Source organism: Jatropha curcas, chromosome 7, assembly GCF_041381405.1.
Source record: "Jatropha curcas cultivar XTBG-Jc1 chromosome 7, XTBG_Jcur_1.0, whole genome shotgun sequence".
NCBI classification, from domain to species: Eukaryota; Viridiplantae; Streptophyta; class Magnoliopsida; order Malpighiales; family Euphorbiaceae; genus Jatropha; species Jatropha curcas.
The window spans coordinates 29,410,016-29,428,043 of record NC_143157.1 but is presented as its reverse complement, the minus strand read 5'-3'; the positions used below and the strand labels follow the sequence as shown (position 1 = coordinate 29,428,043).

Here is an 18,028-nt window from a genome sequence, read left to right as displayed (position 1 = left end):
GGTAAAACCATATGTAACTTAAGATAATGAAATCAAAAGACATTTTTTGTTTAAAAATGTTTTTGATACATTACATTATATTTCATTACGGTTTACTAAATATAACCTTAATTTTTTTTATTTACCAACTAATTAATTAATTTATGATCGACAATTCTTTAATCAAATCTTGATAAACCGCTAGAAATTAAGCAAGAAAAGATGCTATATACATAGACTTGGAAAATTGCAATTCCCTCTTGCGTTTGAAGTTCTGTGTTTGTGCACTAAAGCACGACCTAATGATGTGAAAACTAAAAACTCGCTAGCCCTATTCAACCAATTCTGCACAACTATGTACTCAGAGAACAATTAATATATATATATATATTTTTCCATTAGATCGAGAAAGCTCCATTGCCTCAATTCTAGCGTAGTGATACAAGATGATGCTTAAGCTGGACAAGACAGGTTGCAATTGCAAATTTAAGCACTTAATTGCAAGGTGGTGGTAATTGGCGACCAGCATATTTGATTTTTGCATTCTGGCATACAGAGGATATCGGCTTCTTTTTATCACCAACATAATGCAAATCGATATTTGACAATTGAACTCCTTCACAAGGACACTTCTTGCTGCACTCAAGTTTTACTCCAACTTCTGATACTGTGGTTCCCCTAACGTTCAAGAATTTAACATCACTGATCTTTACCTTCGATGGCTGCAAATATACAAACACACAGAATTATGTTACTGTCTTTCTTTTGAATTTCTTTCAATTTGAAAGGACAAAGGACGTAGGATTTACCTCATTTGACTCTGATCCGTAGCTTTGATCAATAATGATAGGGTTCTTAACGCTTTTCATAATGATGTCCTGGAATGTCATGCCTGAAGCACAGCTTGGAGGTGATCCTGCCCATGTTTTGATTCTTAATCCATTATCAGTGTTCTTCAATGTGCAGTTTGTCACTGTAATACCTTTCACTTCCTTCTCATCAGGATACTTTCCAAGACTACCAATACTGTTGTGGAGGAAGAAATAATAAGAAACAATGAGCATCTCTTAAAATGTAAGTGCATTGCAGGTTTTATTGCAACATTAATGGTGGATAGAGAGTTCCATATTACCTAATGCCATGTCCAGGGCCACAAGTTAGTTTCTTGATGGTGATATCAGTGCATCCATGAATCATACCAACGCAATCATCTCCGGTAGCAATAACACTTCTTGTTATTTTTACTAGATGGGTTTGGCTGAGATGGATTCCATCTGTATTGGGGCTATCGTCAGGAGCATCTAAACGGATATTTGTGACTCTGATATTCTCACATAGAACAATTCCTATGTGGAAACCCATTGGGTTAACAGAATGCAGCATTCTTATAACTCCATTTGTTACGCGAAAAAATTTGATCGACTGAAGAAGAAAAAAAGAAAAAAAAAAGTCAATATCTTGAATTAATTTCAACCATTTTCTGATAACATGGGAAATTTGTGAAGTAGAGTTTAATAATTTTGCTTACTGCTGGGAAAACACTGCCTCCACCATCGTGATATTTCCATACATTAGGGCCTTGGCCGTCAACAATGCCTCCATTAATGATCAAGCCATTTATATTTTGGAATAACATCCAGGAATCTTCTGAATAGCTACTCATATCTGATACTGCTTTTATAGTCCCTACAATTTGAACAATAGTGGGAGCTGTATTTTTACATGGTCCAGCAAATACCATTTCTGAGGCTAAGAACTCCCCTGCTGGGATAAGTAGTCTTGCTTTTCCCCTCCAATCGCATGCAGCCCTCCATGCCTTTATGAAATTCTGCAAACACGAAACGGACTCGCATAATTAGTCAGTTCATGTGTAAGTTCCAATTAGAGAATAGGAGTTACTAGAGACATATATTACCAATGCATTATCTGTTCTTGGATTACATTTGGCACCAAAATGTAGCACATTAAAGATTTTCTCAAAGGGATCTCTTTTCTCACCAATGTGAGCAAATGGTCTAATGGCGTGGCCCAGATGCTTTGCCTCAGAAGAGGCAGCTGCTAAGAATAAGAGAAGAATGGCTTTTGCCAAGGAATTCTTTGTTGTGGCCATTGCCATTCTTCTTCAATTCAATCAATCTGGCAATCCGTTTATTTCTTATTAATTCCAGCGAAATTTATAAAAAACAAAAAATTGAAAGCCCCAATACGGAGGCTTGATCAACGTGATTGTGACACGAGTTCTCTTTCCATGCCTCTTTTCTTTATACCATAGTTTTAGCCAAAGAGTGGATCAGGATAAAATGCTATCTATAGGGTTCATTTTAACTCCATTGATATATTTGGTTAGCTTTGTCTTCGCTTGAATACATGCTATTTTTAGTATTTACTTTCCTAACATTTAGGAGCAAAGATCTGTGTCTTTCTTTCTCTCTTTTTTTTAATAAAAAAACAGGCTGCTACTTCTCCGTTTTTGGCTGTGTGTTTAGGCCACCAGTTTAACACCAGTGCTGCACTAAACAATTACAAGAAAAATTTCTCCACACTCCACTGGTTTAGAGGAGAATTTTTCTGGTTCAATCTGAATGAACATGCATTCTGGATGTTGATTTCTCCTCTAACTTCTTGATTGTTTCTACAATAATTTTCTATTTTTCAATTAATATATACAAAATATTTTGCTACGAGTTCTTTCAATTGATATATAATCCTTAATAAAATCCACAAAAAAACCCAATATCCCCCCAAATACGTTAGTAACTGAAAGATAGTGGAGAAAATCTCTCTACTATCTTATCTCTAGCTATCACCCTCTGCTAGTTTCAAAAGAAAAAAAAAAAAATATCACCCTCTGCTCCTATAAATAGAGGAACCATAAGTGAAAAAACGTACTTAAGCACTAGCTATTCTTCTCTCAAATCCTAATACATTCATTGAACACTAAATAGATTAAACATAAATTTCTTGAGTTCATCATAATTAGTATCATTAATAGAGCATCATACCAATTACATAAGAAGTAGAGTGAGCCAGAGAGAGACTTAATAATTACAACAAAGACGAGACAAACATGAAAAGAAGCTAGAACCAGACCATTGTGTTATATAATAGCTAGGTTTAGGTTGTAGGTGCTAACTAATTAAGCTGAGAAGAGTTGTTTTTTCTTGCGATAATCTTTGATGACAACTCCACCATAGAATTGAGCTGCCTCCTCACTGGTGAAGGCAGTAGTCTCCATTTTTGACCTGGGAAATTGCATTACATGATTATCATATTCATTAGAAGAAGACCTTGGCTTCTGTTCTGGATGTTGCCAAGAAACTACCCTCTTAGGCCTGCCATACCACTCATCAATGAGTGAAAAGCCTTCCAACCCGACTTTATAAAGACGATCTGCTTGACGTGCCATGCCCTTAAATAACGCACTACAGATTAATATCAATCTACTTATTATCTTTTTGTATATATGTATGCAAGTAGGCTAAGCTTTGTCTTAATTAAGCTGTTTGATTTATGCTAATGAATACCCCGTTATATAGTATATGCATATATGTAGAGGAAACCTCAATGGGCCTTTCGTTGATTCCACTCGTTTCCTTCCTTCTTCTGTTATTCCATTCAAATGTAATACAGTAGGTATTACTTTCCCTCGTGATTTGCAAATTGCAAGTTACTAGAAAAGTAAATTTCCCTTTAACTTGGTAAAGTTTTTGTAAATGCAATGTGAATTTATGTTGCGAACATGTAACTACCATATCAAATGGCAGCAAAGAATATGTCCTTTTGTTCTTCTATTATTGAGTTGAATGTTCTTTTATTGGAACTTTCTTCCTCCGGTCCTAATGAATTGGCATTTTTGGTCCAAAGAGAGTTAGGTAATTTCCAAACTTCAGTCAAACGACAAAGATTCGTAATCTGTTTTGAGGGTTTTTTTTTTTTTTTTTTTTTTTTTTGAGTATTTAAAAATGGGGATTGAAATTGGATTTATTATAGAGACTTACCACTAAATCATGCTGTTTTGAAGTATTTGATTTTCATGGTATTTTTATATTTGAATAATTTGAATTGAATAAAAAATTTTAATGCTTAGTATATAATATATTATATAAGATTATCAGTCAATTTTACCATTGAATTTTGACTAACGATTGAGTTTGATTGAAGCCAAATTAACTAAAAAATGTCCGATATGTGAACATCTATTTTCATAATTATTAGGGTTAAGAGTGAAATCTTGATCTAAATCTCTTCAAAACAGATTCTTTTTAATTTTAGCACATTTCTTTTTTCTCATCTGATTCTTTAAATTTGTCCCGTTGGAAGGAAAAAAATAGACAATATGCGTAATTTTGTGGCTTCACAGACACAGAAATTATTCTAGTCCGCTTGTGGGGTTAGACATATTTATTCCAAGAAATCCCAAACAAAAGCCGACAAAAGTTGGTGATTTAGGAAAGATCAAAGCCATAGAATAGAAATGCATTTAAAGAATCATTTTATTTTCTTTTTCGTTGTTTTTTATTTTCCATGGAAGCATCAAAGCACATATGATTGCCATTGGAGAAATACTGTATATATATATATATATATATATATATATATATCTATCTTATTGCTTTCCAGAAAGAAATTTAAATCTGGGCAACACTTTCCTACTTTATAATATATGATATTCCAAAAAGAAAAAGGCGGTATCAATAGATTTGGTCTGTCCAAATCTATTTTTGCTCGCAGAAACTTATCGTTGTATCTTGCTAATTCTTCAGCTTAAAAATTTTAAAACAATGAAGATGATAAAAAGGATGGGGCTGAGTCCACTTTTTCTCTAACTGGAATCTGTTACCAATAGGTGATACTGTTTCTTTAAATCTGGCCTAATATATTGGATTATTAATTGAAACCTAATCTGCATATATGCTTTTTGAATACTATTGCCAAGCCAAAGTAACTAGTTAATTAATTAATCATGCCATCCTCTGAAAATATCAAGAATATCAAATTCATTTTAGAAGCTTCTTGATTTCAGTTCTTGCTTGTGTTTTCACCTGAATTAAGTTTCATATGAAGAGAAGGTTAACTTGCATGCATTTAGGGAATGCATATTTTTGTTCTTGGGTTGCTCTTCTGCTATTGGATAGTCATATATATAGTGGAGCCATTAATAATTGTTTGCAACTTGGCATTCATGAAGATTCTAACATCTTAAACATATGAAAGTTAAGATGCGGAAAAATGAGAATGACAAGTCCTGTATTAAGATTCTCTTATAATGCAAGAGAATCCGTCGTCATCACAATCGCAGATGAACTTTTTCTCTGCAATTATAAGGGAAACAGGAGAATTACTATTGCTCTGTTACTGACTTTAAGAAGCTAAAAAATTAATCGAACAGTCAAATGAAATGAGAGAAATAAAAGCATGTAAATCAGAAATTCTAAGTAACAGATAAGATAAACTATGTTATCAAGTAACAAGAAAAGAGCTACAATTTACAAACCCTCCGTATACTTTTTTTATAACAACACAGAGGATGATTTTAGCTACATGGTGATTCTCTACAGCCTGATAATACGTACTGACTGTTCTCTGCAATTCCGAAGTACAAGAGGCTTATGTTTACTTAATAGTTAATACGTACGTAATTACATACAAAACCACACGCATCTGTAATTAGTAACTTACAAAAAACACTACTAATTGAGAAAACTTGCAGCTTGGATCAGTACGTAGTACTAATTTAGGTGCGGCCAGAACGATTTCTCAAACCATATTCCATGATCGCCAACCCACCATAATATTCAGCTGCCTGGTCACTAGTGATCATCACTGGCTTTTTTCCGGTGCTGCCTCCGCCGTAGTGTTGAGCTATCTCGTTGCTTACGGCTACTGGCATTCTTACTGTTGAAATTTGAGGTCCATGATAAACAAGAGGCTGTTGACGATGATGATGATATTCATGCCCTTGACTTGATAGAGCCCTGCCACTGCCTGATCTTCCAGTCGGGTTGTTCCGACCATAACATTCCTCTATTAGAGCGAACCCTTCATCTCCGATCTTGACTAGACGATCTAATTGAGGTGCCATAAATCTAATTGATTCTACTAAAACTATATATCTTTGGATAGCTTCTTGCCCTAGTTTGAATGGTGTCTGTTTGCTTTGCTTTGAAGGGGACGAGGCAGGGCTTCATTTATATATACAGGGATCATTGTGGCTTAGCTTCCCACTTTTTGGTCCCACTTGCAAGTCTTATCCATGTTGTGAATGAGGTTGCAGCTTATGCCACCTAGGGTTTTCATGGATTCGATTCAAATTGAATAAATCAAAATTTTTAAAAGGAATTGAATTACTTTGGTTCATTTTTTGATTTTTCTATAGTTTTTTAAAATTTTTAAAAATTAAATTAAAGCGAAATTTTTTTCTAATTTTTTCTTTGGAGACCGAAATTCAATCTATTAATATAAAATCAAATTGATTTAAATTAATCTGTTCGATTCAATTCCACCTTAATGGTTTTTATCAGTAAATTCTGCCTTTCGACGAATAATCCACTGGTGACTGGTCTATTCAAAATCCATATCGTATACCTAGATATTTTTTTTAAGAGAATTTTCCATCTTATAAAAAAAGGGTTGTCATCTTTAAAAGATTCCTCCAACATTTGTACCTGCCCACAACAATACAAAGACAAAAAAAAAAGTCGAAAAAAACCTGTAACATACACGAGGCAGAGCGTCTAACTACTTGCAAAAGCAGGATTTAATTCTTTTCTTAGGGATAGAAGTTATCATCACTATCTGTCCGAAAATTAGGATTTTCTGCATAAATAATGCATGAGATGCGTTGGATTAGGCATTTGTAGCACTTCAATGTGATCAGTCGTATTCTTATAATCAATCGGTTTTGGAAGCAAAAGGATTCTTGTTTATCTGTCGGAGATGGAGATGCTGAGTTGGCCAGATAGCCTATATCTCTCCATTTAATTTGTAAATAAATTTCCTAGGAACAAAATCTTTTTTCTTTTTTTTTTTTTGTGTATTCCTGTTTCGCTATTGATTTTTTTTTTTCCCCCTATTGAACACATATGTGATAAAGAGTAACTATACTCTTCGTCAAAACCATAAAAATTTACGTTATCATACTTGGTGGTGTCATTATACGTTTGTTCTTAACAATATTCTTATTTTGAATTATAAAATGATATATAGTTAATTTCATAAAATTAAAATAATTTTATTAAAATCTAGTTAACATGTTTTACTGATTAGAAAAAGATAAAGTTTTTTGTAAAAATTGGAATACATACACTTTTTTTTAAATTAAGGTACATAAAGAAAACAGAAAAAAAAAGTGTTGAGTGTTGGCCTGGTTTATGTAGTTCTATCGCAACTTATCTATATGGCAAAGTATGCGAGTTTCTTCTTCAGATTTGGTGTCTCAAGCCCTTAAGTACCTTCATGAATGGAAATGCGCCAGGTCTGATGAGGATGATGGGTCGAGGGTAACAGGTACCCAACCTCTACGGCTTGCTGTTCCTAGGGAAATTTCACGTTGGAGCTGTCCTCCGACTGGGTCTTTAAATGTAATATTGATGGTGCCGTTTTCAAAGATATTAACATGTCTGGTTTTGGTGCTATGATTCGGAATTTTCAGCGACAATTTGTGATGGCTTTGTCGGGTTACTTTATAGGTGCTCATAAATCAAGAATGGTTGAGGCTCTTGGATTGCGTGAGGTCCTTTCATTGCTGAAGCAACGCAACTTTACAAATATATGTATTGAAATAGATGCACAGGACGTTTGGAAGTCTTTTCACAAGTCCTGTCACTGACCTATCTGAATGGGGGATGTTGTTTCAGATCGGGTTGATTTAGCTTCTTGGAGTAATAGTATTTCTGTTACTTGGATACGAAGGGTTGCTTATTCAGATCCTAGTCGTCAAGTTTGGTATGAGCTTCCTAGACATATAGAAGCTCTTATTGTTCATGATCTTCATTCTTAATAATAATTTCTATCTTTCAACAAAGGAAAACAGAAAAAAATTGTTCTATGATAATTTTCCCAAAAGAACCTGTGGGTATAAACCTGTCATGAGCAAAATTAACCATGGCCAAATATAGATACAGGAAAGAGATATAGAGAAAATTCTTTGATTAGATGAAACTAGCTTGAGAGTTCTTTTCTTTATATACACAACAGGAGTACAAATACAAGTCACCGGTTGTCAATACTCCTTCATATATTACACAGTTAACTAGCGCATGCTCTTCATAGCTGCAGCAAAAACCTAAACACGTATCAGAACTTGCTCTTTTTATATCTGACTTGCTTATTCCAGCATATTAGTACGTACAAATATACAACAACCTGGTAAGATTGATTAAATTTTCAAATTAATGGTTTCTTACGATTTTAAGCCTTCCAATCTCATCAGCAGATTGGTTTTTTCCCATGGCCTTGGGATAATCCATAAAAACTTTACCCCCATATCGTTTTGCTGCCTCATTGCTGTCGATAACAGGTATCAATGGGTTTATCTGATGAGGATGCCTCGTGCCTAGCCTCTTGGACCTGGCCAAGTATTCATCCACGGCGGAAAATGCTTCCAACCCGATTTTAGCAAGATTACCACGCTCATTCTGACGTGCCATATCAAAGTAATGCCTGTATAAGAACAAATCGTTGCTTAATTACTTGGCTTGGTTATCAATGTTCGGGACCTGGTCTCTTTATATAGAGCTCTAGCCAAGTCTACTCCCTCAATTATTAAGGGATAGGCTCCATAATTCTCAGTACCTTGTTCTTTATCCAAATTCATTTCGCGTTCAGAAGGAATAGTTCCTCATCAGTCTTCTGTGCATCTGATTCCTCACTAACTTGGCAAATGTCAGTCATTGTTCGTTGAATACTGATTTATATATTCCTTCCAATCCTAGTTGATATGTCTTTTTGACCCGATGTAAGACTGTGATGCAAGAAATATGACGTTTGTATGTATACATAGCATAATCAATATGATCTGGTTGATTTTCTAAGTTGTGTAAACAGATACTGACAATTATGCCCATGAGAGGTGTTGAAGTGGCAGGATAAAATCGTTAATTACCACGAAGGTATAATTAAGGAGAAAGAAGTATAATTAAGGTAAAAGGAATAAGATAAATATAAGCTAAGCATCGATGGGACACAAGCAGTGCTCCTACATGTGAGATGGTCTGAGATTTGGGTCACCTTAGCACGTTTGTCCCAATCTTATTGCAAAAGAAAAAGATATGTATATATGGAATATATTTATCCATGAAGCTATATTAAAAATAAAATATCACGAAAAAGAAGATATGATTCCAAATTATGAAATTAACTTTTATGGCACTGAAGGACTCTTTCCAAGTTATATGAAGTAAAAAGTTCAATATTTTATTGATCGCACCAACTTGTTTCCAATCCTACTTCTTTTCGTGTAGAATGATATGATTCCTCATTAACCTTTTTTTTTTTTCTTCTTTTGGTTTTTCCATTTCAGTCACAATTAATCAATCAGTGGACAACTGAATTTATCCATCTGAAATGGATTCTCAGGGGCACTTTTTGATATGGATTCCATCAAAATCACCACAACTTTGAAAACCATGTATATCTGATAATAGTGTTAGGATGCTAAGTTGAGCTTAGATCATTTAAAATAGCCAAATTTAAAGTGGGTTCAGCTCGATAAAGCTAGCTCGCGAGCTAATGAGCCGAGCTTGAACTCAGCTTGTTTATTAAACGAGCTCAATAGTTCGGCTCGATAAGCTTATCGAACGAGTTTTATCGAGCCAAGCCCAATCGAATTTTTATGAATTGAGCCTCGAACAGCTCACGAGCAGTTTGTCTCATTTACAATCCTACTCGTATTTCTTCTTTATTGATTGCACGAGATTTTAATTAATTTAATTTGTTTATGTTTCATTGATGCGTATAGTGCAAAGAGTTTGGAGGGTATAGTAACTCATCAAACATTCATCATGTCTTTCACCGGCTAGGTTTGGTTTTATTTTGAAATTGCGAGTAAAATGTAAATAATAGAATGTCCAACCAATTTGTTGAATGATATATATATATATAATTGAACTGTAGAAGTAATTGTATTAGGCTCAATTAAATTTAAAAAATAATAATAATAAAGAAGAAGAAAGCGTGATTAAAAGTCTCGATCCAAGATCTGAATAGCAGATGAATTACTGTAATTAACCTTAAATTAATTTTAATTAAGAGGCAAGAGATAATGACTAAAATATCTCTCATATGCATATATATATATATATATATATATGATCTGGAAACAAGAAGGAAGAAAGATTATTGTTATTATATTTGGAAGAGACAACCAGTGCCAGGAGATACAAAAGATACATATTTAGCAGTAGCAGTACATCGTCACAAAGCCTTTTTTAATTACACAAGCCCTTTTTAATTCGATAATCTTAAGCTAAGCCCCGTTAATGTTTTTCCGTTGGACGATCTGTAATAAGAACACCGCCATAACGTTGAACTGCCATATCGCTAGTGACAGCGGGCCCTATAACTATGCCGCCGTAGCGTTTGGCGGCCTTGTCGCTAGTGATAACTGGTTCTATCACTATCCCACCGTAGCGTTGTGCTGCCTCTTTGCTAGTGATTGCCGGAAGCTGATGATGGTTGTTGGTAGCACTCTGAGTCTGAGGTCTCCCTGCAGCTGGATTTGGCCTCTTGTTCCGGCGCCCTTCCAAGCTAGAAAAGCCTTCAAACGCAGCATTAAGAAGACGATCATCTATATTGCTTGCCATTCGAACCAATAATAGCTATACGTTTTTTTTTTTTTTTTTTGAGAGAGAGAGATTTTTTTTTTTTTTTTTTTTTTTTGGAGAGAGAGAGAATTTCAGGTGGTTTTTGTTTAGTTAGTTTTGCTTTGATAGTTAATAATTAACCAACCCACTTTATATAGGCAGCAAAACAATGTAGTAATGAAAAATGTTGAACCTTCCTTTCGAAAAAAAAAAAAAAACGGAAAAATGTAGAACCTGGATATCTTTTTGATTTCTTCCCGTCTGAATCACCGGATATATATATTCGATGGAATAAAACTCAATTTGTTCTTTTTTAAATAAAGTAATATATAATTTATTCAAAAATCAATTTTTGAAAATAAAAATTTTTATTTTTAAATTAAAGATTTTGAATAAGAGTACATTCTTAAAACCTTTTGACGAGCCACGTAGTGAAAAGTTATACTGATAATATACGATATACATTTATTCTATCAATTTTTTGGATAAAAAATTATTCCATTAATTAAATTTTCAGCAAATTATATATTATTGTGAAGTTCCTATCCTTTTGCTATTCACATATATATCTTGCTCAAAAGTGCCATTAGGATCCTCTAAAAAAAAAGTGTCGTTAGATCACTGAGAATTGATTCCAATAAGCAACTTATTTCCAATTTCAATTTCAGTACGTGTACGAATTGAGTATAAATAGAATCATTTTCCCTTGGTATCTGGTTCTTGCTCTTCATTATTATTTTCTTAGTAATATTGCTAGCTAATAATAATATCGCCTCTTCAGGTAAGGTTCTATTAACCTCGCTATATGACGTAATCAACGTGACATAGCCTTGTTGGGAGTTGGGTCAAATCTTCAGAGGAAACAAGCCCATAAAAATAGTCCAAACCCAACTGTTTTGGGCCAGTCATTCGGTTCTTGACCTGTTTGGGCCCAAGAAAAAACTGCCTACAATGCACCGTCTTCAACCGCTGACAAACTGTCATTTCAACATTTCATTGGCTGAATTCTGGGCTGATCGGCATCATCTACACTCTCCATGGGGCGTAAACTACACGCTTTCAAACCTCAAATGGGCGTGACAGTCTATGAGCAAAATGAAACAAACATAAGCACAGAGCCCACCGTTTCACGTTCGGAAAGAGAGGGAAAGTGTTGTGTTGTACATTTTCAATTTGCTCCCTGAAATGCAATGCCAAGTGCCCCTTCTCACAATCAGACTCGAGTCGCAGCAAACAAAGTGAAAAAGCTATGGCAGTTTCTCTATTGGTGTTTTTGGCTCCATCTGCACCTTGTCGATTTCGCTATTTGCTCTATATATGGCTATATATATGGTATTCACTTCATCATCAAATGTCTCTCCTATCCATTTATCCTCCTACTGATTGCTTTTAGTTTCTCGCTGTTTGTCCGATTTTGCTCGTCTGAAGAGAAAACGTGATTTTGAGGATTCGGAGCGATGCCGCTCTCTAGCATACGAGAAAGGGTGCGGGACATTCTCTCTACTTACCGTGTCGAGCTTGTTTCTCTTCTTTCCAGGTTCGTACATGTAAATGTTGTTGAGATATGCATGTCTATGTGTATTCTGTTAGTTAGGCTAAGAGTATGATAGCTGATTTGGAAAATGGGTTTTTGTTGATTTTGCAAGGTATGTGGCTCAAGGGAAAGGAATTCTGCAAGCTCATCAGCTGCTAATAGAGCTTGCCAGAGTCGTTAAAGATGACGAAGGATTGGAGAAGCTTCGCGATAGCCCCTTCACTAAAATGCTTGAATCTGCACAGGTAGACTCTCATTTATCTTCGTGGTTTTTGTTTCCTAATGCATGAGTTTAGTACTAGTTAGGTGTGATTCACGTTAAATTATCTTTTATTTTTTCTTGCTTTTGTCATTAAAGTGGTATGTACTATTTATTTTTGGCTTATTGTTATTATTTTATTTTTGGCTTAAGCGTTCTACATTTACTTAATTGCGATTCTGGAATTTGGATATTCTGCAAATCTACTCTAACTTTATTTTACAAAAAAAAAAAAAAAAAAAAAAAAAAAAAAAAAAAAGAAAAAAAAAGAAAAAAAATGTTCATGTATTACATGAAAGATGAGAATTATTTGTTTTCTTCTCTTTATAATTTTCTTAATGTCGTCCTAACGTTGTAGGAAGCTATTGTCCTACCTCCATTTGTTGCAATAGCAATTCGTCCAATTCCTGGTGTTTGGGAATATGTTCGCGTTAATGTCTATGAACTCAGCGTGGATCATTTAACTGTTGCTGAATACCTTCGATTAAAAGAAGAACTTGTGGATGGCCAGTAAGAATTAATATAATAAATTTCCCTTTCAGAAAATTGTTCTACGTTCGAACTCTTTTAATGCGCATATTAACACTGGGATTTTGAAATGTTTACAGATGCAATGACAATTATGTGCTTGAACTTGATTTTGAGCCATTTAATGCAACATTCCCCCGGCCAACCCGGTCATCATCCATTGGAAATGGGGTTCAATTCCTGAACCGTCACCTATCTTCAATTATGTTTCGCAACAAAGAAAGTTTGGACCCTCTGCTTGATTTTTTGCGTAAGCATAAGCATGATGGTCATGTGAGTTTGCTAATGCTCTTTCCAACAAGCAATTCTTTTTTTTTTTTTTTTTTTTTTTCCATTTGCATTAATTATTATTTTTGTCAAATTCTTAATTAAATAGCAGTTCGAGATAAAATTTCTGGAGAACTTTGATCTTCACTTTGATTTCACTGTGAATTATGCTATAATGCTAGGTTTCCCATATCATGCCTCTCTCCTTTTGTGGTTGCATTATTCAAAATATTTTGCAATGAAGGAAAGATCTTAATGTCAAACATTCTGATTTGACCACTATATTTTGTAGGCCCTGATGCTGAATGATCGGATACAGAGCATACCCAAACTACGTTCTGCTTTGGCAAGGGCAGAAGAACACCTCTCTAAGCTTCCACCAGATACACCATACTCTGAGTTTGAATTTGAGTAAGAAATTAAGTTTGTTTTTAAGTATCCCAAAATTTGCTTCTCAAATAATAATAATAATAATAAATCAAAAAAATTCTGCATCCTTCCATCTATTTTGATTGAATACTTAGATTTTTCTTCAATTCTTTGAAGTGTAGGTTACAAGGAATGGGTTTTGAAAGAGGTTGGGGTGACACAGCAGAACGGGTATCAGAGATGGTGCATCTGCTCTTGGAGATCCTTCAGGCTCCGGATCCTTCGACCTTAGAGTCATTTCTTGGGATGATTCCTATGGTTTTCAATGTCGTCATTGTGTCTCCACATGGTTACTTTGGTCAAGCAAATGTCTTAGGATTGCCAGACACTGGTGGGCAGGTATCAATTGGATTATTCTTAAGTGGTTCAAACTTGAGTGTCAAAGGTTTCCTGCCATTCTATATTTATTCATATTCTGGCAGAAAGAACCATTCGTTTTAACTGTAGAAAAGGTTCATGCAGTGAATATATGATGCATTATACCATTCTTATCCCTGCACAGGTTGTTTACATACTTGATCAAGTGCGTGCATTAGAGAATGAGATGATATCTAGAATAGAAAAACAAGGATTGGATGTTACCCCAAAAATCCTTATAGTAAGTATGCTTTATGATCCAGTTGCCCAATTCTGATATTCCATTTTTATCTTGCTTGCTCATTCACTTGGTTTGAGTGAATTTCCATTTTGATATTCATATTACACTTCCCTGAATGGTGTTTAAGGTCACACGACTAATACCCAATGCAAAAGGCACAACATGCAACCAGAGACTTGAAAGAATCAGCGGTACGGAACACACATATATTTTGCGGGTGCCTTTTAGAAATGAGAATGGTATTCTTCATAAATGGATTTCAAGGTTTGATGTGTGGCCATTCTTGGAGACCTTTGCAGATGTAAGCTTTCAAACAAAGTCTTATTTATTTCCTTTCATTTTTCTTTCTTTTCTTTCTTTTCTTTCTTTCTTCATTAGGATGCCTTTTGGTGTCACAATGAGCAATCTTATCTGGTTTATTTGTGGCCATGTTTATTGATTCTAGTTGGGAATCTAGAATTGTGAGTGAAATCATTATAGAGGCTGCTTGAGACTACATCCTTAATCCCTCACTGAGGATGCTTCATTATGGTGGTGGAATAAAGTTTACGTGTTACTGAATCTAGACTTGTGAGTGAGACAATAGTAAAGAGTTCTGCATTGGAAGCTTTCAAATTTCTTGGCATGTTTAACCCTTTTCCTGATTAAAAATCTAATCCATGTTAGATTGGATAATTCAAGAATTTTTATTTCATTGTATAGTTGGTGATAGAATGCCTGGATCAGGTTTAATATGAAAGAAGTTTAACATTGGAATTTATTTTGGATTTATTATATGATTGTTTCCTTTATTTGACTGCCATTTGCAGGATGCATCAAATGAAATTGCTGCCGAATTACAAGGAGTTCCAGATCTTATTATTGGAAATTATAGTGATGGAAATCTTGTTGCTTCTTTGTTGTCTTATAAGCTAGGAATTACGCAGGTTTTTTGTGTTATCAAAACTAGTATCTGAAAGTTCGTAGTACAGCAACCAAATTGTAGAGCATAATACTTTTTTGATCTGTTAAATTCAATTTTTTTTGCAGTGCAACATTGCGCATGCATTGGAGAAAATAAAGTATCCGGATTCTGATATATACTGGAGAAAATATGACGACAAGTACCATTTTGCAAGTCAGTTTACAGCTGATCTTATTGCAATGAACAATGCAGATTTTATTATCACTAGTACGTACCAGGAGATTGCAGGAAGGTAAGTCCTTTCTTCAAGGAAGAAAAAAAAAAGTACTATGAATCCTGAGCAAGATTCACCAGCTGGATAAAATCTCAGTTTTTTCAGCCACATACATTCTATTTATTCATTGTTTTAACCACTTAAGATACTTGCACAGTTTGGTTTATTTGGTTTTAATTCTAAACAAATGTTTCTTTGTCTCAGCAAGACTAATGTTGGACAGTATGAGAGCCATACTGCTTTTACTCTTCCTGGGCTGTATCGAGTTGTTCATGGTATTGACGTTTTTGATCCCAAGTTTAATATAGTCTCTCCGGGAGCAGATATGTGCATATATTTTCCATACTCCGAAAGGGAAAGAAGACTTACTGCTTTACATGGTTCAATTGAAGAACTCTTATATGATCCTGAGCAGAATGAGGAGCATGTGTGAGTATCTTTTATGCTAGATTATAACTCAGTAGTAATTATTGGTTTTCCTTTGGTTCTAAAAAATACCATGGCTATATGGAAAGCCAACTCTTGGCTCCACATCTATGAGATATTTAACCATATGTTTTATCCTCCACTAATTGTTCTTGAAATCTCAGTATGATGGATGAGGAAAATGTTACCTTCACTGAGTTATTTTCTTATAGTGCCTCATCAGATTGAGTATCGATGGGCAAAATCTGTTGCTCAAAGTGTCTCTGTCATGGCATGAGATATGATATGCCTGTTGTAATGTACTGTCATTTGGTTAAGCATTTGCAAGCAAGCTCTGTTTAATTTGAGTCTCTTATTTCATCACTTGCAGATCTGCATTTCACTCTTTTTACAAGTTTATCATTTCATGAAGATTGTGCATTTTAAGATTCTTTCCTTAGCTATTTGAATTGCTAATTGGCAATATGGGTGGCAATGATGACATTTGATACCTATTTCATCTTGGCAAATGCAGAGGTTTTTTAACAGACCAATCAAAGCCCATCATCTTTTCCATGGCAAGACTTGATAGGGTGAAGAACCTGACAGGACTTGTTGAGTGCTATGGTAGAAGCAGCCAGCTAAGAGAACTTGTGAATCTTGTTGTGGTTGGTGGGTACATAAATGTGAAGCAATCCAGGGATAGAGAAGAAATGGCAGAGATTGAAAAGATGCATGCCCTCATAAAGCAGTATGATCTGCATGGCCAGTTTCGCTGGATAGCTGCCCAAATGAACCGTGCTCGTAATGGTGAGCTCTATCGGTACATTGCTGATGCAAAAGGTGCTTTTGTACAGGTATGTGGAGTAGAACACCAAAATTCTTAACCTCAGCTTCTTTGCAAAATTTACTTTATTAACTGCATGTATTTTATTTCAGCCTGCTTTCTATGAAGCTTTTGGCCTCACTGTTGTGGAAGCCATGACTTCTGGACTTCCTACTTTTGCCACTTGTCACGGTGGTCCTGCTGAGATCATTGAGCATGGGATTTCAGGGTTCCATGTTGACCCCCATCAGCCTGAATGTGCTGCTGCACTTCTCATCAATTTCTTTGAACGGTGCAAGGAAGATCCTAGCTACTGGAACAAGATTTCTGATGGAGGGCTTAAAAGAATTTATGAGAAGTATTTCCGTTTCTTGCTTTCAGAATTTACCTTGTTCTTGCCCGTGAAAATGGTCGTTTTTACCAATTCCCTCAATTTTGAGTTTTGTAGGTATACATGGAAGATATATTCTGAGAGGTTGCTGACATTAGCTGGAGTTTATGGCTTCTGGAAGCATGTGTCTAAGCTTGAGAGGAGAGAGATAAGGCGATACTTGGAGATGTTTTATGTTCTCAAGTTTCGCAATCTGGTTAGTAATCTTATTCGAACTGGTCGACTCCTTTTGTCCTCTTAGACTGCTTTTCAATTATATCATAACAGTGAAGGATTTTCAAATATACTCATGTACTAGACATCTCTACTAAGAGCAAGAGAGTTTTGTTTATTAAATTTCCTTGTGCTAGAGCCATGGCATATCATAGAACATAACCAATCCAAAACAAAGTGTAGACAATGTGAAGCTGAATTATGATCTAGGTAAAGACGAGGTGGATTGAATTTGTTGTTTTGATTTTTTTTTGGGTTGTAGGTGAAGGCTATGACACCAGCAGTTGATGAGCAGCCGTAAGCTCTTGTGGGCCGAAGAGGCTGGCTACTGTTTAACATGTTTATGTTTAATCAAAATGTTGCTTCTTTCGTAGTAATAATTTGTGGTTGTTCTTTTCAAAAAAAAAAAATAATAATTTGTGGTTGTTTTTTTATTTGCAGAACAATTTCATAATTTTGTGCTACGTGTGTTTGTCTTGCATGTTTCTGGATTTTTTTCCCGTTGTACTAATTGATTACGGTGGTTGGACCCCAATCCTGAAATTGCATTGGGCCCACTGGTATTGGACCTATGTCGATAGTTTCCAGTAGTAAAAGGAAAATTCCTTACTGGATTTTC

At 35.0% G+C, this 18,028-nt stretch overlaps 2 protein-coding genes and 1 long non-coding RNA gene across 3 annotated transcripts; 1 reads left to right on the top strand and 2 right to left on the bottom strand.

Annotated features, from left to right (window-relative positions):
* Window positions 1-132: 132 nt before the first annotated feature.
* On the bottom strand, window positions 133-2,204 carry LOC105643666 (exopolygalacturonase). Its single transcript, XM_012228856.4, has 5 exons — window positions 1,895-2,204; window positions 1,508-1,807; window positions 1,112-1,401; window positions 789-1,005; window positions 133-701 (listed from the first exon to the last, which is right to left on the bottom strand). The coding sequence occupies exons 1-5, from the start codon at window positions 2,093-2,095 to the stop codon at window positions 474-476; spliced, it is 1,236 nt and encodes a 411-aa protein (XP_012084246.2). The 5' UTR covers window positions 2,096-2,204; the 3' UTR covers window positions 133-473.
* A 5,908-nt stretch (window positions 2,205-8,112) lies between these two features.
* LOC149495158 (uncharacterized) lies at window positions 8,113-8,830 on the bottom strand. Its single transcript, XR_016321692.1, has 2 exons — window positions 8,385-8,830; window positions 8,113-8,250 (listed from the first exon to the last, which is right to left on the bottom strand). It is a non-coding gene; the product is annotated as an uncharacterized LOC149495158 (long non-coding RNA).
* Window positions 8,831-11,767: 2,937 nt separating this feature from the next.
* Window positions 11,768-17,843, top strand: LOC105643468 (sucrose synthase 2). The gene is made up of 16 exons (XM_089723916.1): window positions 11,768-12,113; window positions 12,210-12,318; window positions 12,428-12,560; window positions 12,933-13,084; window positions 13,183-13,375; window positions 13,662-13,780; window positions 13,921-14,137; window positions 14,301-14,396; window positions 14,524-14,697; window positions 15,206-15,322; window positions 15,426-15,592; window positions 15,779-16,003; window positions 16,515-16,836; window positions 16,919-17,163; window positions 17,254-17,392; window positions 17,672-17,843. Exons 2-16 carry the CDS (start codon window positions 12,239-12,241, stop codon window positions 17,708-17,710), a joined length of 2,418 nt encoding a protein of 805 aa, XP_089580042.1. The 5' UTR covers window positions 11,768-12,113; window positions 12,210-12,238; the 3' UTR covers window positions 17,711-17,843.
* Window positions 17,844-18,028: the final 185 nt, after the last annotated feature.

Coding starts and splice junctions, on each gene's coding strand:
- LOC105643468 (XM_089723916.1), top strand. CDS start 12,239: ATGCCGCTCTCTAGCATACGAGAAAGGGTGCGGGACATTCTCTCTACT. Junction 13,376..13,661: donor AGCATAAGCATGATGGTCAT/GTGAGTTTGCTA, acceptor TATATTTTGTAG/GCCCTGATGCTGAATGATCG. Junction 13,781..13,920: donor TACTCTGAGTTTGAATTTGA/GTAAGAAATTAA, acceptor TTTGAAGTGTAG/GTTACAAGGAATGGGTTTTG.
- LOC105643666 (XM_012228856.4), bottom strand. CDS start 2,095: ATGGCAATGGCCACAACAAAGAATTCCTTGGCAAAAGCCATTCTTCTC. Junction 1,808..1,894: donor CAAGAACAGATAATGCATTG/GTAATATATGTC, acceptor TCGTGTTTGCAG/AATTTCATAAAGGCATGGAG. Junction 1,006..1,111: donor GGCCCTGGACATGGCATTAG/GTAATATGGAAC, acceptor CCTCCACAACAG/TATTGGTAGTCTTGGAAAGT.